Source organism: Aythya ferina, assembly GCF_964211825.1.
Source record: "Aythya ferina genome assembly, chromosome: 1".
NCBI lineage: Eukaryota > Metazoa > Chordata > Aves > Anseriformes > Anatidae > Aythya > Aythya ferina.
Window position 1 is genome coordinate 129335149 of NC_140296.1, and position 21949 is coordinate 129357097.

General features: G+C 38.0%; 1 protein-coding gene across 1 annotated transcript in view; it reads left to right on the forward strand.

The window, feature by feature from the left end:
* The window catches only part of BCAT1 (branched chain amino acid transaminase 1), a 57983-nt gene that overhangs the window by 33102 nt on the left and 2932 nt on the right, over positions 1 to 21949 (forward strand). The window contains exons 3-10 of the mRNA XM_084509191.1: positions 1409 to 1609; positions 5002 to 5112; positions 5975 to 6094; positions 8063 to 8226; positions 10803 to 10945; positions 16381 to 16466; positions 18397 to 18537; positions 19133 to 19207. Coding sequence (XP_084365317.1) covers positions 1409 to 1609; positions 5002 to 5112; positions 5975 to 6094; positions 8063 to 8226; positions 10803 to 10945; positions 16381 to 16466; positions 18397 to 18537; positions 19133 to 19207 — 1041 coding nt within the window. The remainder of the gene's footprint in view (positions 1 to 1408; positions 1610 to 5001; positions 5113 to 5974; positions 6095 to 8062; positions 8227 to 10802; positions 10946 to 16380; positions 16467 to 18396; positions 18538 to 19132; positions 19208 to 21949) is intronic.

Consider the following 21949-nt stretch of genomic DNA (forward strand, 5'->3'; position numbering starts at 1 on the left):
ACAAAAGTGACCCAAAATAAGACTGGAACTTTGAGTTCAGGGAGTGCTGTTAACACCACTGGCAGTAGGAATTCTTTAGAGACCATGATTCAAGCATTTCTGCCCTGAGATAAAGGCAAGGATGTAATTGTGTGCTCTTAAGTTAATTTCACATCTAAGCCATTAGGGAAAACAACAACAAAAAATACCGATAAGAAACAGACCACTGTTATTAAAGACATCTTGAAAATCAGGTTGTTGACAGAGATGGTGCCTGTGTGTTGTTTCAAAAGCTTGGGACTAGTTGTTTCTCATTTTGTAAAATATATGCAGGGTCTGAAAAGCACAAGTTAGTGGTATCTCCTTTTTAGTGACACCATCCTTTTAGTAGTACCCTCCTTTTTAGTGTCCAGACAAGTAATTTGAAAAGAATCTGAAGTACTGCAGTCTAGTCTGTTCTATATGCACCCAGCATAGAGGAGTAAGGTTTCACTTTGGGTTCTGTAGTAAGGGTTGATGCTTTCTGAGTCATGTTAGGAAAGAAAACGGAGCTTCGAATGGGATTTTTGAGTTCTTCCTTCACTCTCTGACCAGCACAGCTTAAATGCTCAGAAACTGTAGAAAGAGAATGAGAGAAGTGGATCAAGACTTATAGCTTTCTCCTGTTGTTTTGCCCCTATCTATCTATAAAGGGAAGTGACATGCCAGAGATCCTGCTTTCCTCCTTCCTCTGCTGTTCTTTATGATTAACACTATTTAAGCTACTATGAAAAACACTCACTCTCTCCTAACCAAAACCAATACAAAAAACTATGTTGCGTTTCTGCAGCTAGTCATGGCTCATAAGGGAAAGTCTCTACTCTACTGTTAATCATGCAGGGAAACATTTAGCCTTCTTTGTGCTAATAGGATCTTTCTAGGAAAACACAAATGTGAATGAACAAGCTGGTGCTACCCAAGTAACCTGCTGACTTAGGTCCATCACTCTGGTTTTATGCGTTAAAGGCAAATCAGTGCAACATACTTAGTTGTGAGGTTCTGATGATCAGCTTAAGTTCTGAGATACAGAATCTGGCAGTTTCTGGAACTTATATAGATGTGTTAATCTAATTGTCCAAGAAATTTTCATCTGATAATTTTCTATCTGTGTGTTTGTGGTTTTTTTTTTTTTTTTTCACCTTGTATTGCTTTCTTCACTTAAAAGTGCTTCAAAATATGTGAACAACTGATCTAAGCAGCACTGTGGGTATGGGTGCGTACATATGAATGCTCTGGCAACTACTTAGAGGTAGTCACAATTAGCAATTCTGTCCATAATTACCCCTGCAGATAAAATACTGTATTTTTCCATGTTCACTGGTGGAGGAGTATTTTTCAATCAGTCTGGTTTAATTACTTTATTTACTTTTGGGTTTCATGTTTTTTTCAGGCTTCAGACTTGGTTATCATACCAGCTACAACTTTCAAGGAAAAACCAGACCCCAATGGTCTGGTATTTGGAACTGTGTTCACTGATAATATGCTGACGATTGAATGGTCTTTGGCATCAGGATGGGAGAAACCTTATATTAAACCACTTGAGAACCTCTCATTGCATCCAGCCTCTTCATCTTTGCATTATGCTATAGAAGTGAGTACCCAAATCCCTTTGGAAACCACTTTTTTTTTTTTTTTTAATTAGTTTCTGAAACTGTAGCTTTCTAATACATGAACTATTACTGCCTTAGTGTTGAGTTACATTTTGATCTGATAACCGATGCCCTTTCAGAATAATTTCCTATTTACAGCCAGGGGTGTGCTTATGTTGGTATAATTCAGAACCAGCTGTGGTCAGTGGATTCCAGCCCACTCAACTTCTTAGCCTAATGAAGGTGAACTCTTTCCTGTATGGTGGCAAATTCATGTGAGAAAGCATTCTAGGTCACTGACGGGGGATCAGTGCAATTGCTGTCATTGATGTGACTTAATGAAGCCCTGGATACAACTGTGTGAGATTCCAAGCATAACTTTAATTTGAGGACTGAACACGCACTTTGTGAAATTTTAAGCTGTTTTAAAGGCTCATAGCTTGGATTGCAGGATAGACTAGACAGATGGTTTTTTGCACATCCAAACTGGTCTGGAGAACTCTAAACAAGTTCTGAGAGATCTGGCATATAGAAGTGTATTGACGCAGAGAATACTCGGCAAGGAACTTTGGAAAGTGAAATGTTAAGTCGGAAACCAGCGTGGTTAATAGTTTCCGTGCTTAGCTACTTACCATCTAAAGCTGCCTTTTGCACCTCCAGGGCAGTTTCAGCACTACTCACATCTGTGTGAGAGCTTTAGTAGGGTACACTGAGCTACCTGGGAGCATACAGGAGAAATGGAAGCCTGCTTCTCCTCCCATCTCTGTGTAGGTGGGAGTCTGGGAGTCTCTCCACTGAAGTTAGTGGAGTTTCTCATGCTTCTTTTATTATTCTTTTTTTCTTTATTTTTTTCTTTCTTTCTTTTTTTTTTTTTTTTTTAATCCGCTAGTAAAAGGGAAGGTTTGAGCTTTTCCCTGCTTGTTGTCCCTGTGCTCCTCCCTTCACCATTTTTTTTTTTATTTTTATTTTTTTGTGCTTGTTGTTTTTTCCCACCTAGTTCCCGAAGTTCCTGTGTAAATTACAACAGGACCCTGTGAATAATGCTGCAGCTCTTGATCTGCCCAAGGAGTAAGAAACCACGCTGGAGTCCCAAATCTATATTTCACTCTTAGTAGCATATTGCTTTAATGCTTGGCCTCTGGCCCAGTTTGAAGTCATTGCTAATATGAATATGCTCTTATTTTTTTTTCCATTTTTTTTTTATTCTTTTACCCTTACTGCATCACGTTTCCTCTAGCCAAGAGGACAGACAGAGGAGAGTCTGGTGCCAATGCTGTGGCTCAATGAATACACAGTGGGTATAAAAAAAAATGATGAATTTGGCATTTCCTCCCCTTTCTCCTTGCCCTTCATGATGCAGTGTGATTGTCTGGATCTGCTGAACTCCAGATCCAGTTCCTGTGATGTACAGATATCAGATAATATTGTTTGCACACCACTGTAGTAACCAACCATCAAGCAACATTTGGTGCAGTTGCTCTCATTCAAGATGGGCATTTCTGGAACACATCACTATCTCCCTTTTTAATAAGTGAGAGGTTTTGCTGAGCTCTTGAAGGTTAAAAGTATTTTGGAACAAAAGATTTAACAGATTGAGAACGCTTTGTGTTTCAGTAATGATGTGATTCTTTTTTCTCTGAAACCATTGATCAAATCTTAGTAGTAACATTCCTTCCTTTTCCCTCTCATTAATAAGTTTGGTGAATGCCTTTGGAAGAAGGGTGGGGGGGGGGAAAAACTGTTCTGTGATAAGAACTTGTAGCATTACAGAAATGTGGTATAAGAAACTGATTCAATAAAAATCATATAAAAGTATCAACCATTACACCAGCTATGCCATTAGTTTTTTTTTTTTTTTTTTTCCTTTTCTTTGTAGCTACAATGTCTATTTTAGGAACAGTTTGTTTGTTTTGTTTTGTTGGTTTTGTTTTACTATCTGTGCACAAAGCTTTTAGTAAGGTTTGTATTGCCATAGGAATAAGTTATATTTTGAAGGCAAAAAGTTCTGGGTTCTAATTCTGGTTCTCCTGCATAATTTGTGTGTGGCCTAAGGGAAACTGCCAGGATTCCTGCAACCCAGTTACAACACAATTAAAATTTGTCATGTGGAAAGACCTAACTCTGTCTGGACTGTACAAAAGCTTTCTAAACATTACATTTCACTGATCCTTATGGGAAAATATTGTAGAATGTAATAATAATGAAGCCTCGAGTATTATATTAAAATTACTTACACACAAATGTAAGAATCTTTTTCTTTAGTCAAAAAATTGCATATATAGCCTTCAACCATTTAGAATGAATTTGCAGGCATTTTTGGGGAAGCCGTTAGGAATAAGTCTGAGGACAATGACAAAAGTGATGCAGTTACAGTCATGGAACTTCAAGTAAAACTTAACGTACAAAGAAATGCTTCAGAAAATAATCTATAAAAATTGGAACAAAGTAAGCATGAATGAACATTTAATACTTAATCTAAACAATAATTTAACATATGTACATGTATATATTAATATGTTTATATAATACATGTATTATCTACCTAAAACTGAAACTGGAAATTATCAAACTGTAACTGCAAATAACTATGGATGTTTAGTGGGTATACGTTTTTTTTTAATTATTTTTTATTTTTGCTGTAGTTAGAGGACCCTGTAGAGTATTCCGCTGAGAGGGCAGGGTGGGATAAGAGTTTCTGGTAAATTTATTGTCAGCATTAGTCATCCATGTTCTGCAGTTTGATGGGACAATTCTGACAAATTTAAGTAGATAGAACATTTGCATACATTATTCCTCTAGTATGAAGCTGATGCACCTGTCTCACGTGCTAACTAACCCCCCTTCTACAGTATAGGAGCAGATGGGAGACATGAGTGACCAAGATTTTGCTATGACTACAGCATGAACTGCAACAGACTTCCCTTAATTACTTTATCAAACTCTTCTTGCCAAAATCTGTTTTGGACAGAGCCCTCATAAAGATTAGAATATATCATTGAATTCAATGGGTCTTTTTCATAAGGGAGAGTACTGTTTTGGCTAAGCCTTAAATATCAGTCATAACGTAAGGGAGTAGTTAAGTCAAACACATGCTACAAATTTTAATTGTTGTAACCAAATTATGAGAAGAACATTTATCAGTAAGTTACCTGACAGAGAAAGATGTATCAGAAGCACAGACAAGTCATCTTTGTAATATAAACTTTGTAATACTATACCTCACAGGAGTGTGTTGCAAGGATTAATTAGTTAGCATTTATGCTTTGAGTACTGTGAGCAGGAAAGTGAAGTTATTTCACTTCCAAAAGGCATGTTCTACTTTTGCACAGATCATCATGGGATAGCATGCCTCAAGTAACATCCAACTTCTTTTTCTTCCTTTTTGGCTTGGTAGTTGTTTGAAGGAATGAAGGCTTATCGAGGAGTAGATGGCAAAATCCGCCTGTTCCGGCCAAGCCTCAACATGGACAGGATGGCACGATCAGCAAGACGAACAACTCTGCCAGTACGTAGCCAAGACATCTTACTCTCCTTAAGTCAGAGCGTATTTTTATTTTCAGAGTGCAAATCTCTGAAACATTATGGTAATGTAACATTTATCAAGTATGCTAACTCTTGAATCGTTCTGTTAAACTCTAAGAGATCCTGTTCTGTGAATGGTTAGGAGTTATTTTTTCTGTTAAATCAAAGCAGTGTTTTCCTTTCTGCATTGTGTCCCTACTGCCTCAGGTGTGCACAATCTATTTCTGAGAGATGAGCACTGCTCTGTAGGCATGCAGACAGCTTCTGTTTGCATGCAGACAGCTGATTAAATTGCTCTGTTGCTAGTGTTCTTGCTTTTTGCCTCAGTTAAATCTTTTGACCTCTGAGTACCTTCACTTTTGGTTTTGCTAGAAATTCATGCTGCTTTTAAGCAGTTGTATATTGGCCAATGAATTTCCTCCCATGCTTATTAGCTTTGCAGTAAAATTGGGAGACTTTGTGCGCCCTTTGGATCTCTAATCCAAATCTCTTCTGCAGAAGAGATGTTGCCGAAGCTCACAGCATGCCCTCGGAAGTGAGAGGATTGGCTGCACAGGGAGTTCTTTCCATGTGCTTTGAAGGCAAGAAAGGTCAATAGCTCCTTTTTCCTAACTCAGGAGGATGCTTTGTAGCAGCAGGAGGGCATTTGGGATAACAAATAAGAAGGCACAGAGGCAAAGACTTTGGGATCTTAAATGGGATCTTTAAGAAATGAATTCAAGGAAGTCCTGTGAAACCCTATGGGATGAGGAAATGTTCCCCTTAACATATGGATCTATAAGGACTACAGGTTGTTCAGATTATATTTCTCTGTTTTCTTTTCTCCCTTTGTTTTTCCTTCCCAGAGTTTTGATCAGAACGAGCTGTTGGAGTGCATCCGGAAACTTGTGGAAGTAGAAAAGGAGTGGGTCCCATACTCAACTGCTGCCAGCCTGTATATCCGTCCTACCTTAATCGGAACTGAGGTTTTAAACTTTCTTTTTCATTTTTAATTTTTATGTATTTAAGCACAAAGCAAAATCCTTCATCCATAAAGGCAAATATGCATCAGTTGGTAGGCAACGGTATTACATTTCAGGGACAACTTGTTTTTATGTTCTTTACCTCTGTATTAGTCACCTGTAGCTCTACTTCAAAAATTTATGTTGACCACACCACCATCTAGTGGATATACTGAGGCAGATCACAGAAAGTAAAGTGAATCATCTATTATAAGCAATTACAGTAAAACCTAAATTCTATTTGGTTTTGTATTTTAAGTATAAATGCCTTTTATATGGTAATGTATGCCTTTAAAATATTAACAATCAGGGGAATATGTGAGAGTACAGAAGTTAGAAGCAGGAAGTGTATTTTAATTAAAACTTTTTAACTTTTTTTTTAGCAGCAGCAAGAGAGAAAGCTAGAGTGGTAGATCATAGTACAAAGAAACTAAAGAACTTGTGGTTCCCAACTAGACAAGTCACTTTTCTGCAATATCCATACCCTTATGTAGCTAGCATACGTGAGCACTATACACACGTGTTTTAGGACTTTGTTAACTTAAAGTCTGTAAACTAGTTGCAGATTTGGGGATGGAAGGATCACCACTCAGCAACCATAAAGTGTTAATATTAAGAGTTTTTTCTCATTCATTTTTTGGAAATTCTATTGAGATTTGTTTCAAGGTACACAACATATCTGGCCTTTCCACAATATCATGTGTTGTCCCTGAGTTGCAAGTCCTGTTGACCTTTTTTGAATCAGCCCAGTTCGAAAACCCAGTCACCATCATATTTTGAATAATTGTGTAAGAATGATGAAAAATACCAAGACCTCAATTATTTAATGTTTATTTTGTTAAAAGTTTTGCTGAAAGAGTAAGGTGGACAGAAGTCAAAAGCATCCTCTTTGCACCTGAGGAAGACTCTTGTGAAGTTTCCAGTAGTTCCATGTTTACCTTTTCATTTCCCCCCGTACTTCCCAGTCTAGCTTCATGTGCTTTGTGCACAGTATTTTGCTTAAAACTTTAGTCCAAGTCTTCTTCTTTAGAATAATTTAGTTCAATAACTACTACTAGTAGTTGTGGAGACTTAACATTAGAACCCAAGGATGAGCTTGTTCTTTTTAGGGGACTAGTTCCTCTGAGTGGAGAGGAAATAGTAGCCCAAACAGCTGCCTGTAAGATCCCAAGAACTGCATATGGTCCAGAGTCTCCAGAGGTCCCTTCCAACCTCAACTGTTTTGTGATCACTCTAAAGCTTTGCCAAGTATCATATATATAAGCAGAGTCTTCAGCTGCAGAATTCAGACCTTGACCAGTGTCAGGCTTTTCACCTCTGTCTTCAGGTGTTGAAAGTGATGACTTGAAGCATGAGAAGCCATCTGTAGGGGAAAAAGTAATACATTCCACGTTATTTTCTGTCCTGCTGTGTGAATCATTTCCAGTAGACAAATCATTTGAGATTGTCACAGAGACAGCACCTGACTCTACCAATGACAGTTCTAATTGTCATTGGTTAATTCTCATCACTAATACAGCTGACAGTGGTTTTTCCGCCATTGCTATTGCTCATGGTGGTCCTTGCCTCCCCAGAAGGTTTTGCAGGCTACTGCTCTAATTAATTCGTATAATTATATAGTGTTTTCTTGAGGTAATTTCTGAATTCTCAAAAGCTTGAGATTATGTGAGAAGATAAAAATAATATTTCGACAAATAAAAGAGCTGTAAATGAGTGGTGACTGTACATAAAACTAGTGTTGTCATGTTGCTTAGGATGGGGGAGGAAGTTATATAAATATTTCCTCTTCATTGCAGAACTTCGCATTTTTTAGGTAAAAGCACTCCACTGCTACAGTTTCTCTGTACACAGTGTTTCAGAAGCTAATTGTGCATTTGATGTTCAGAGTGAAGTAAACCTGTAACTTTACTTGTTTACATTCCTTATTTTCAGCCTTCTCTTGGAGTGAAGAAGCCAACTAAAGCCCTACTGTATGTCATACTGAGCCCTGTGGGCCCTTACTTTGCAAGTGGAAGCTTTAGTCCAATATCATTATGGGCAGATCCCAAATATGTAAGAGCCTGGAAAGGAGGAACAGGGGACTGCAAACTGGGAGGGTAAGAAAACCTGATTCTGCATTTGTATGGAATCTATCTCCACATACTTCACAAAGGAGATGCGTTTTTTAGTGAAGTGTCTAATCTAGCAGAAGTAGGGGTATTAGATGTAGCAGTTAAGCAAACAATATACTATGACAAAGATTTCAAAGCAGTCTTTTATGAATATTACCTATACAATTCAGTTGTGTATTTTTGTTTGGATACTACAGTCAAGTGGGCTACGGGGAGAGACAATTTTTACAGCCTCTCAGGCTGAGGAACTGGACCTGGAAGGTGTCCATGTAGTACTTTGGCTCATTTCCCTTGCAGAAGTTGACACTGAAGATATCACTCCTGTGATGCAGCTTTCAGTATAGTGGTCCACTGCCAACTGGGCAGTGAGCAGCACCGACTGCTGACCTTCATCCTTGGCAGACTGTCCTGACAAGCCATCTGCAGTTAGCTAGGGAAGTATGGGTGTTTCTGGAAAAGCATGAGGCAATTAGCTGTGTATATGTGTCCATGGTCTGGCAGTTTTCTGCTGAACTAGGCCAAAGTGCCACTTAAGTAGAAACATAATTATTTATGTTCACATACTTGAGTTGTCAGAATTAAGCTGCTTAGGACTTGACTGGAGCAAGCAACTGGGATGTGGCTAAATAAATGATTTAATTGTGCAAAAGTGGTCTTTGGTTTAAGCAAGGCTTTTTGTATTTACCTGAGAGTTTCTTTTCTAGGCAGGAAGTTAGTAACTGTCAAGTGCTGCTCAGCTGAACTACTAGAATAATCAATTGGCAAGAAAAGAGCTTTTCTACCTTTGGTCTGATGCTCTGAGATTTTGATCTCCTACTTGTTGCTTTTTGTTGAGTTTGAGAAATATTTTGTTTCCTCTGCATTCTTTAATTTGCTGTTAAAAAGAGAATACTCTGGAGTCACTGTTGACTTGATTTACAATTGTGGCCCAGAGCCGAGACCTGAATTCCAGTGCAGTCTGCACTTTGGACCTGCTGACTTGGGGGTTTGATGGTTATTGAACATGAGAAGTGAAAGGTTGTTTTGTTTTGTTTTGTTTTGTTTTAAGCGTTTTTTGTTGTTGTTGTGATTGTTTTGTTTTATTTTCCTCCCAGAGCAGCTACAGGGTGAACATAAATTATGTAGTTAAGTTCATCCTGTAGGCAACATTTTTGGAAAACACTTGCCCCTCAAGGACATGAAATTCATCAAGGCTAATCTGTGGCTCCTAGAGCTACTAAAAAAAAAATAAGTTCACAGAATCACAGAATTGTAGGGGTTGGAAGGCACCTCCAGAGATCATCAGGTCCAACCCTCCTGCCAAAGCAGGTTCCCTAGAGGAGGTTGCCCAGGTAGGTGTCCAGATGGGCCTTGAATATCTCCAGAGAAGGAGATATATACCTCCCTGGGCAGCCTGTTCCAGTGCTCCATCACCCTCACCATGAAGAAGTCTTTCACATGTTGGTGTAGAACTCTTCATGATCCATTTTTTGACCATTGCCCCCTGTCCTGTCCCCACTGGAAAGAGATTGTCCATATCCTTCTGTCTCCCACACTTAAGATATTTGTAAACATTGATAAGATCCCCCCTCAGTCTTCTTTTCTCAAGGCTAAACAGACCCAGGTCTCTCAGTCTTTCCTCATAAGGAAGATGCTCTAGGTCCCATATCATCTTTGTGTCCATCCACTGGACTCTTTCCAGGAGAAAGAATCTTTTTTTTTTGTACTGGGGAGCCCATAACTGGACACAGTACTCCAGGTGAGACCTGACCAGGGCAGAGTAGAGGGGGAGGATCACCCCTCTTGATCTGCTGACCACACTCCTTTTAATGCACACCAGGATCCCATTGGCCTTCTTGGACACCAGGGCTCACTGCTGGCTCATGGTCAACCTGTCATCCACCAGGACCCCTAAGTCTTTCTCTGCAGAGCTCCTCTCCAGTAGGTCATCCCCCAGTCTGTACTGATACATGTTGTTGTTCATTCCCAGGTGCAGGACTCTACACTTGCTCATGTTAAACTAGTTCTGTGAATGTAAACTAGTAATAAGAACTTGTAAACTAGTTCTTGTTAAACTAGTTCTGTGAATGTTTTTTACTAGAAAAGAAATAGCTTACCTCTGAAGGTTCTGTATTCTAAGAGGTCTAACTACTCATCTTCTCACTTAACATAGTTAAGATTAGGTGGATAGTTTTGGTTTTGCTTTTTTTTGAACCATGCTCTGGATGAGAATTATTGCATCTGTCCAGGATTCCAACTGCTAAATAAAGATGAATTCTTTACTAAGGTGTCTAATTGCAGTGATTAGAATATCCAGAAAATGAAACAAGAATTAATTCTGAGAAAATTTGGATGGATATGTTTGAGCTGTTGATGCTACTTAGCCCTTCAAAATTTGGGGGCTGTAGATACAAAATGATCTAGTAAAAACAAACAAACAAACAAACAAAAACAGTGAAGTACTTCTAATGGAAAATGAGCCCTTTGCAGTAAAGGACATGGGCACTGAACCTTGCACAGAAATAAGAAAATACCCAGTGAGATACTCATATGTTTGCTCTTTCTTTTTTTGTTTCTGAAAGGAATTATGGTTCTTCTATTTATGCCCAGCAAGAAGCCCTGGAGTTAGGCTGCCAGCAGGTTCTGTGGCTCTATGGAGAAGATCACCAAATAACCGAAGTTGGAACAATGAATCTGTTTCTATACTGGATAAATGAAGATGGAGGTATAGTGACACACAACATGAAAACTATTAGAGTAGACAGTTGGGATCATAAGGCAGGTATTCATATTCTATGTACAAGGCTTCTAGAAGCTATTTGGACCTCCCAAAATGCCAGCCATCATCCACTTCATCATCTTAGTGGGATAGTGACCTCCTTCTATAATCCACAAAATGATTGTTAGAGTGCCAATCATAAACTTTTTAATGAAATGACTTAACAAAGGGAATGTCTATTCCCTTCTGAGAACTGATAGGTGAGTCCTACCGTTATGAAAGAGGAGATTCCAGAGCAGCCATGAGCAATGCCTAACAACATACTTAAACAGCTGAACCTTCCACATGCTCAGAAGGACAGAGTCTAGTCACATATGGGTAGCATAGCAGATTTGCTGTCAGTTTTAGCTGCGTTCTTTATCCTGGAGATGTGTCAGAAACAATGCAAACATACTAAAACCACCTTATGGCTGTGCAACTCTTCAAACTCTCCCTTTGCACATGGGTTTTTCCCATCATCACTTTCCAGCAAGTCACATGTTTCAGAAGCATGGCCAAAAGTGCTTCAGCATCTAGCTGATAAAGCACTCAGCTCTTTCTTTGAAGAATTTGAATGTCCAATGGAGGCAGACAGAAATGTGTCAGTCAGCATTCTATGTCAGTGGTGTTCAAATGATACTTTCAAGATATGCTATTCTTAAAACAGTTTTTAACTTTTTGCATCTACACCTCTGAGTAATGTACATGTTGCTTCGAAAACTATCTAGTTAATAAGCAGACAAGATTTAGACATCTTGGAAACACCCACTGGGCATGCAAGTATTCAGTGCTTAAGAACAAATAGTTGCACCTGACTACTGGCTTAGAAGACCACATAAGTTTGAGTCCTTAGAAGAACGAGCCAGCATATATGGTGGTGAATGGAAGGACACCTCTCGATTTTCATGAGTGCTGGTCCTTCATGAAAATTGTCACTGAATTTTTGCATGGCAGCATATGCAGGGTTTAGACTCTGATTTAGTCATAGTGCTGTAGGTATCCTTGAAAACTGCCATTTTTCTGACAGTGCTCACCTGCAGTATAGAGACAGCTTTGGATAATGTAGTGTAATGGGAATCCAGCTACTTGACTCCTATCTCCAGTTTCATTACTTGTTTTTCTGCAAAATCTTTACCATTTCTGAAGGACTGAAATGATGTTTTCTCATTGTTGAATGAGTCTGTGAAGTCTTGTGGATGAAACTGTAAATATGAGCAATCTCATTATAACAGCAGTGGATTTGTCAGTGTAGTTAGATGGCTGAATTCACGCCTTTTGTAACTTCACTAGAGAGACATGAAAATAGATTTTGGCTCATTTTGTCCAGGGAAGGGACAGTGAAGGGGGGACATAATTAGAATTCAATGTTCTCATTGTACTTAAACCAGGAATATGCTGAAATTATCCAGCTGCAGCACCGTACTGTTCCAAAGATCTGCCAATCACTGTATTACCAGTGCACCGCTGAATAGTACCATTGTGAGGTGGCCGTAGCAAACAACTTGTAATTCATGCCACCCAGGCTAACAGTGTACTGGCAAACCTGCCATTTCACACAACATGGTCATTAGCATCATTGGAGCACTTTTCTATCTTCTAGTGTGTTGATTACTGCTTAATTTATGATATCTTTAGTTGAAAATGACTCTTGCTGCCAATATGAGCCATCCTATACCTGCCTTATAGCTTTACATAGTGATTTTAAGTGTCTGCTATTATTTTCTCTCACTTCACAACAGATACTTAGGCTGTGTTTTTGTTTTGTTATGCAAATTCTGCAGCTGAGAGAGAGAGTGATCTAACACACACACACACAAAAAAAAAAAAAAAAAAAAAAAAAAAAGTGAGGCAAAAATTGCAAATCATCATCAAAAGGAAAATGCCCCTGTTTGTGTGTTAAAAGGTCACTGCAGAATAGTCTGAATGTGTTCTACATGGTGTGTAACAAACCAAGGACCCAGCTCGGTAAAGCCCACTCTAAAGAACATCCATGCTTCCAATGACAGCAGGCTTTTTTTGTAAGCCTTTGCTTTATATTCTCAATTACAACATTGTTACTAAACATGACACATTGTCTTGGGTAGTGAGGGAGCCTGGAAAAATGTCTCATTTGTAACATTGTGGAGGAAACTGTAGGAAATTAAGTAATTTTTTGTAAAATAATATGACATCCTCTATGCTTCTTTTGTGTTCCCCCTGTTCCTCTGGTTGAGGCTTGTGATATGACCAAATCTGGATCACCACTGTTGCATAAATAAGGGAGCATGATATTCCATTTGTCAATAACTATTTATAGTTTTATGTTCACAAAATGAAAATTTTGGTCACCCTGCTGTACTGTCCACTTGTCTCTTCAGAGTACATAATATTCCCAAGAGGCTGTTAACACTAAAGCTCTTATTTCCTTGAATAATCTTTTTTCTTCTTCCTAGAACATAAGCTTGACTTTCTGGAAAACCTTGAAATTTAAACGTAATGTCCAACCTGAAGGTTGCTAACTATGAAATCTGTACACATTTGCCAAAAATTCAGTTTCTTAAGAAAATGGGAATCAATAACACCCACTTCAAAACACCATACATAGGGTTAAATATTTTAAAGGACTTACTGGAACACTCAGGTAAAATAACATGCAAGCTTGATTACTGTTCTGTAAGTGGAGAATTATTTCTGCTGTGGGAGCAAGTAGACTACTAACAGAGTAATTATTGTACCTTCTGCTCTAATAGGAGTTCATAGCAAAAGCATGGAGGGAAGAGCAGCATGAATGATACGGCAGACAAAGAGAAAGAGAGAAGTAATTGAGGAAAGGAAATCAGCAGAGATGAAAAGGTGGAATGATTGCATGAGGGGAGAGTAGAAGAAAAGCCTGAGGGAAATAAGGAGAAGAAAGAAATAGAAAGGTCCATAACAAACTTGGAGCAAAAGTCAGCCATTCACATCCATGAAATCAGGGTTCACTGGGTTATCATTGACTCTGAAGTTCACTTTATGTTGGTAAATCATTTGGTAAATGATAATTTTGGTAAATTTCTCTGCATTGTTGTTGTCTGACTAGTACTGAAGGCATCCCATGTTTGGAATATTATCTCCTGTATGTTCATAAATGTGGGTGTATTAAAATTGAATATGTAAAATGCAAGACTTCATTTTAAAAATACCTTTAAACTCCCCGTGGGAGTTCCATTGTTATGGCGTGCCTATACCATGTCTGGTGCAATGGGTCACTGGACTTAAAGTGCTACTATTATAACAAGTAATAACAGTATTCAAAAGAAGAGAAACCCCAACATTTTCCTTCAAATTATGTTTTTCCCTTTTATAACTGCTATAAATTTTAAGGCTCCTAGCCCACCAGAATAACTCAGAAGGCAAACTGAGCCTGAGCTCACAGCCTGCATACCCAGAGATGGACAATCTGATGTCACATGGAGCCTGCTTTGGCATCAATTCACAGAGAACAAACATTTTGGAATACCTTATTGTATAGTATTATCAGCTCTGCCAAATATCCGGGGGATCAAATGTTCTTTAGGTAGCCCTAGGCTGGTAGGCATCATATGTATACTTGACAAAATTATACAGAACAGGTTGTCTGAAACATTATGAGACTCCCATGTCCTGTCTGCTCAGTGCTGTTTGGGGGATGGTCTGACCTGGCATCTTTTCAAAATAGCTCAAATCAATTAATATGCTATGTTGAACTTAAATGGGTTCTGGACAAGATTTGTAGCAAAAGCACCAGAAAGAGAATGTTATAAGGTATGTAGTCACAAACTTTGGTATTAAGGTCCATGTTATTTGAAGCTTTCTGCTAGAGAAAGACTTGTATATGACTGTGTCTGCAGAGTCCATAGCAGGTGAGGTTGAAAGTGCACTATCAGCTTCCTACTGTTCAGAATGGAGGTCTGTGGCTCATGGAAAGTTTTCAAGTCCTCTTCTTTTGGTAGCTGTGCCAGAATTAGGATGTGATGAGCATCGTGATTAGGAGTGAAGAACTTTGTATTGTTCTTGACTACACGAGAAAGTAGACACCACTGCTATACTTAGGAATCTGGGATAGGTTAGGGAATGGTACTACTTGTGAGTCAAACTAGAGCAGAATGTATATAGCCTATTCTAGGGCAGCTCATTACATGTTTTGAGATGATAGTTTATGTCGATAACATATGTGCATGTGGATCCTCATAAAAGGAATGTGGAAGCATAAGTTGGAAAAAACATCTATTTATTAAAATAAATAAATCTAGAGCTGGTTGCATTAAAAAAGTAACAGACTTTTCTCAAGAGAATGGACAATGAGTAGCAGATTCAATGAACAATTCCATTTATTATCCTTTGTTCTTCTATTCCACACCAGCTCCCAAAGTCCTGAGGAGGAGAGAGAGCATGCTGTAGTCAGCCTGGAGTTGTGTATGCACTAGCTGCCAGGCAGTGTTTGTGCACACATTATCTGACTGCTGAAAACAGGGTGTTCAGCTGCTAAGTTCAGATTGGTCTCTCTCAATGCAAGGATGAATAGCATGTTTCTGTCTTCTATCCAGCTGCAAATTTGTGTAGGACCTTTAGAGATTTTTTACGGCTGCTCCAAACATTATGGTTTGTGGATTTAATGATCTGGATAATATCTATGTATGTTCAACAAAGATAGGGGATCCTCAAGGGGAAAAGAAAACAGTTAGGAAAAAAAAAAAAGAAAAAAAAAAGAAAAAAAAAAAAAAAAAAAAAAAAAAAAAGAAGAGTATTCCTGAAAGACCCACTGACTGTAAATTTAAGTATTTACCAAGTATGAATCACCATGTATTACTGTTTCATTAGTTAGTGTTGGATGAACATTTATTTTTTTATCTAAGTGGAAAGATCATTAAGAAGGTCTCTTTTCAAAATGAATTTGGCAAGATTTTTACTGCTTTGCTAATTCAGTAAACAAGCTTCAAAATTCCTGGGAAATGTTTCATTATAGCGTTTGGAATACTGAACACCATATTCCTAAATAAGTTAAAGTGGTTCAGGGAGAGTCATGATCTGCCCTGGCATTATTAGGCATGGCTTTCCCTTGTGTCTCTCTAGCCTGAATTTGAAGACAGCTGTTCAGTGGTTCCCAATAACTATTCCATTATTATGGAATAATGCTGAGGAATAAATCTTACTACTAGCCTTTACCATGTATTTATTCATGTATTAAATGTATTTCTTCCCTGTCCACTCATGTGTAGTCAAAAGGTTTCAAACACTTAACAGTAACGTGTTGGAGTTAAATTTGAGCAGTCTGTGTTCACAAAACTCTGAAAAATGTTGCATCTTACAGGGTAGAGAACATTTCTGATAACATTGAACAAGTTTTTGATTTTCATTTTCGGTGTTTTTTGATTGTTTTGTTTAATTTCTCTTGTATTTGACAGAAAATGAACTGGCAACCCCACCTTTAGATGGCATCATCCTTCCAGGAGTGACAAGACAGAGCATTTTGGATCTGGCACGCAACTGGGTGAGTGCTTTGACCTTTCCAGTAATGGTTTCAAACATCATATTATAATACCTACAAAAATATGTATTTCTGCTGTTCAGTATCTGGAAGTTCAACTGGTCTAGTCAAATCCATTAACCTAAATGGGAACTAACAAGCCTATTGATTCATAGATTCCTAGCAACTTCATCAGAATACCCAAACCTGTCACAGAGAACAATACTGAGCTTGTTAAAGTAGCTCCATATAGTATTTAATATGAAAATTCTCATTAAATCCACCAGTACCAACAACATCAAGCAAGGATAGAAACAATTACCATGTGTGACCACAACTATATTTTAGTTATCAGCGCTGTCTGCCTGTCTCTCCACTTATTTCTCATGGTTCCACCCTTACTCCTAATATCTAGCATGAAACCTAAAATTAACCCACAATCTTAGCCATCTATCTGCTTACAGATTCCAATTGTGTAATGTACCCATCCCAAGTACCTATCTGGCACTTGAATGGACTAGCTCATATCTTGAAATGCAGGGAACTCTTCACTCTGCCTATACTGTATTACTTGGGTAAAAATACCATACAGCCAAAGGTTCATTTAGCCCATTCTCATGTCTCCTCATTTTGCCCAGGGTTATGTTCAGGGAGGAATAACAGGAATAAAGTAGGCATGTGTGATACTTTCCCCTTGGTATTCTCCAAGCTTCCAACTGCCTGTAGTTGAAAAACTTCCTGAAATACAGTTTGCAGTTCAATGTAATGAATAGAGCTAAGCATAATGGAGAGAGCTAAGCACATGCTTCGTGGGGTATATATGTCACTTGTTGATCTACATTGAACTCTCATGCATCTTTACTCATACTAGTACTACTGTGATCTAGATTAAAACTAGTATAGATATGCACATGCACCTCTCAGACTTGTCTCCTTCACAAGACAGACAGGTATTCCTGGTTGCTAGGGCCTGTCAGTGAGATGTCAGAATCTCTCTCACCTTAGTGCTCATGAATAATTAGGTGTCTTCTACTCTCCCAAAAATCGTTCTCATCTTCCTGTCCTCCATTTACTAACCTGTCTGATACCTTGCTTACATGGTGTCCCTGCCTTTCTCTTGAAATGCTGTCCTTTCCAGAGCTAATCATATTTCTTTGCTCTCTTTTGCACCTCTGTTCCATGTTTAAAAGATTGCATATAAAACAAGGGCTAAACTTTAGTTTGGTCTGGTAGGACAATAAAGTCTACATAAAGCCATCACTTGAATATTACAAAGGTCAATGATTACTATTGCTCTTTAAAAGCTTCCCCTCAGTCAGTTGCTATTTGTTCTTCAACACTTATAGAAGGTAAACTTTTCTCCTTTTTAAAGACTGCTTCCAGTGTGAATTGCTTTATGCATACCTGCAGTACTGTTAATTTTTGTAGGTGACAGTTGCGTGCAGACTGCAATGTAAAATTTCACCAGGTGTTACAGAAAAGTACTGCATCCAACTGGCATTACAGGTGGAATTAATAAAAAGTATTTTGCTTAGGAATTGTCCGAGAGTGGGATGGAAAGTTCTTGTACAAGAATCATTTTTGTACAAACTTCTGGACTCTAGAGACCATAAGTACTAAGATCCTGTGTCACATAACCCATGACAAATTCTGCTGTATTATTCCCTAATGCAATATTTGGCATTGTGTGCCAAATAAAAAGGAAGTACCATTTAGTCATCAGCATTCTACCTGGCAAATCACCGGCTTCCTTTTTGTTAGAGTCTATCTTGTGTGATACTATGAGGTTGGAAAAGATCACAAAATCACAGCCAAAACTTAGTTGGTTGCAAATGGGCTAAGTAAAAACACAAGATAGTTCTATCAGAGATGTTTCAACCATGGAAAACAAGCAACAACAAACACCATAATTTGTTAAACTTTTTACAATTTCTGTTTAATTCTTCTTGTGCAGGGAGAATTTAAAGTGTCTGAGCGATACATCACCATGAGTGACCTGACAGCTGCCTTGGAAGAGAACAGAGTGAAGGAGATGTTTGGTGCTGGAACAGCTTGTATTGTATGTCCTATCTCCAAAATTTTGTACAAGGGCAAGGTAAGATTTATTTTTTTTTTGCCTCTCCAGAATTTTCTCATAATGAATTGTAGTCAAAAGAAAAACAAAACAATCAAGCAAAACAAAACAAAAACCACAACCAACAACAAAGAAACCCACAAATGAGGTGGAAAAAGAGTGCTGCCTGAGGCTTGTAGAGAGATGAAGTGTCAGTATGTTATTTGCCAAATGAGTTACTAGTATGTTGTCAGAATAGGGCATTCCCTCTCATCTTTTGTTTGTTTGTTTTCTTAGTTAAGAAATTGTATCTTGCCTGTACAATTAACTGTCTGTTTTGGATGGATCTCTTGGAAGGCTTAGATTGGCCTTTGTTCAAAACAGCATAACAGTACAACTAATTTAACTTTTCACTGGCTGAGCAAGCTCTCCTATTAAAACATTACGATTAACCTTACCTACTCTTAAGGAGGACTAGGAAGCTTGATAAATACTTATTCAAATTCTTGTTGACCCAAAGGGATTTATATTTATATAAAGCTATTATTATGTTATTTTCTCTTTCTCTTCTCTCTCCATCTTATCTCCCTTCCATCTTCTCCAATGCCCCACCCCAACCTTCTTTACTCATTATTAGCATTTGCACATTCCAACTATGGAGAATGGACCTCAGTTAACAACCCGATTCCTGAATAAGCTGAGTGATATCCAGGTAAGATATTTGCTCTTCTTTAACCAAATAAAATAGTAAAAAGTGACAATATGAAAACATTGGAAACAAGTATTTTTAATAATGGTGCTATAGGCATAGTATTATGTCTTAGCTTGCTGTGGTTATCTAGCTTTATTTTCTCAAGATGAAAAAAAAAAAAGTTATATGGATGGAGAGTGGTATACTTTTTCCCTTGATCTTCCAAAATGGATATTGTTTTAAGATATTACTGTTATCCGTAAAAATCCAGCACAGTTGTAACAAGTTTCCCTTTGAAGGGAAAAAATAGATGAATCATCTTATTAACCACAATCATAAATGAGTATGGACTAATCAATTGAGAGATATGTACAGTAGTAAGCACTCACTAGGTACAGCAAGCTGATCATCATTTCTGTTTCTCAGTACTTTCCAATCAGAAGGCCACCTCTTGTTCTTAAAACAGTTTCTTCCTCTGTGATTTGCTAAATATCACATTCTATATGGAATCTGTGCTTGTCCTGCATGTCTGGGCATGGAAATCAGTATTGTTTCATTTACCATAAATGAGCAGAACATGATGACCCTCCTTATTTTATTTGACTGTTTTATTTTCCTTTTTTTTTTTTTTTTTTTTTTTTTAGGGTACTTAATAATGTGGGGGATTTGGGGATAGGAGTAGGTATTGGTAAGTTGCTAGGCCCTTTATTTTAGATTTGATAGAGTAGCTGTTTGCCAGTGTTGTCATGATTTTTCATCTGATAGTTACTGCTCTGCATTCTTAGCTTTTGGCTCAAGGAGGTTCTTAGACTTGCTACCAAAATTTTTATCTTCCTGTCAGTGAACACTGAGTTCTGTTGCAGTACCTAGCAACAGTATGGATCCCTTAAAATAATCAGAACTTCTTAAGACAGATTCCTAAAACTGAATTTTCTGTTTTACAGGCCTTTTACTAGCGTGTAGAAATAATCTGACACAGGGTTCTTTTGCTATTCTTCTTTAGTCTTGCTTCTCTATATATTTTTAAAGTTCACAGGTACTGGTCTCCAACATAACCGTATTTTTTTTTTTTTTTTTACTTTCAAATATTTTCTAAGCCTGGTAGCTCAAATATTGCAGCAAGACCACTTGACTATTTTTCATTAAAAGGATGACAAGATCCATGTCTTTTCTTCCTTAGAATAATATTGAGCATTGCTAGCTCAATAAAGAAGTCCTGATATTGTGTTACTTTTGTGTTGGTGGCTGAGTTAACTTTCATGGAAAGCAAAAAGATGCTCTTCCTGCCACTTTTCTGTTGTTTCAGCTCTGCCAATTATAATGGCTTGTGATCTGTATCTTTCTCTTTAAAGACTAGGACTGACAGCTAGGAAGAAGCATAGGCATCTTTGGTTCTAATTTTTATTATTTGTTGAGGGGAGGGAGAGGCTTAGTACTCTGTGTTCCCAGGTCAGTTATATATAATATTTTTATCATCTCAGTACACAATGCTACACCATGGATTTTCTCCAGAATCCTACATACCACAGTCCTATTTCATCTTTCTCATCCCTAAGTGCCTAATAGACCACATCATTGTTGGTGTCCATCAGTTTATTCTTCTTCTTGCCATCTGTCTGGTTTTATGTCAGGGACAAGCTATGGACTGTATAATTTTATTGATATACTTTTTATTGTGATGTATACTGATCACTGTTCCATAGTGCTCTGCTCTGTTAAAGACATCTTGTTAGTATGTCAGGGATCTTTAACATCTACTGTCGTTTGTGTAATTCTTGTGTTATTTTCCGATGCCTACATCGTGCTTCTGAAAGCTAAGTTAGGGCCTTCAACAACGTATGGTCAGTTTGAGTCTCCACAGATCGCTTCTAACTGCAGTCATGGAACAGCTCAGCATCGGAAAGAGTTCAGGCCAGTTCTAGCACCTTCTTTTTGAATGTTGTGTGTGAGGTGTTAGGTACTGCTTTAGCCATTTGTATTACAAGACAAGCAGGTCTGTTCTGTAGAAGAATGGATTGTGAAATCCGGAGTTGTTTCAGAAGACTACACTGGAATATGAGTCTTCCTCCCCTGGCCAGTAGATTATGAGTCAAGGCAAATCAAGACAAATTCATCCAGCTTGTTCCCTGTGGTTACCTTCCTTCCCTGCTACCCCTCTCCTCCTTGCCCATCGTTAGCTTTCCTTTTTCCCTCAAGGCTCAGGAGGAGGCTGAAAAAGTATGGATTGCTTCTAATTTTTATCTTCTTTGGACCTTTATACATTACAATTATGCATACAGAGTTGAATGTACTTAGCATGTGTTCGTTAGTTGCAGGCCAACAGTAAATCCATCATTCCTAGAATCTGCTGGATTGTTACATAACACATATACTTCTGTGTTTTCTTCCTTCTTTAAAAAAGCCATGGGAGTTCGAATGCTTTACCATTAGAAACATGGTTTTAAAGAGACTCAAGGCTGCCTTCTCTTTAAGAGTCACTCAGCATTTATTGGTTATATTTCTGCACATTCCTACCTATGGAAGTATGAGCTTACATTCAAGTGGACAACAGTGTCATACAGAAAATGATGCTGTAACACACAAAATTGAATATATAATATTCATGAATGTCAAGACATTTTTCAAGCTCTTTCACAGAGATCTTATATATATTCTACCAGAAGGGAAAAAGAAGATCTCTTTGCAGCACCACTGGACTAGTGCTATTATCATTTGAGCAGTCTGAGACTGTTACTGCAACGAATATGCAGGTTCTGAAGAATA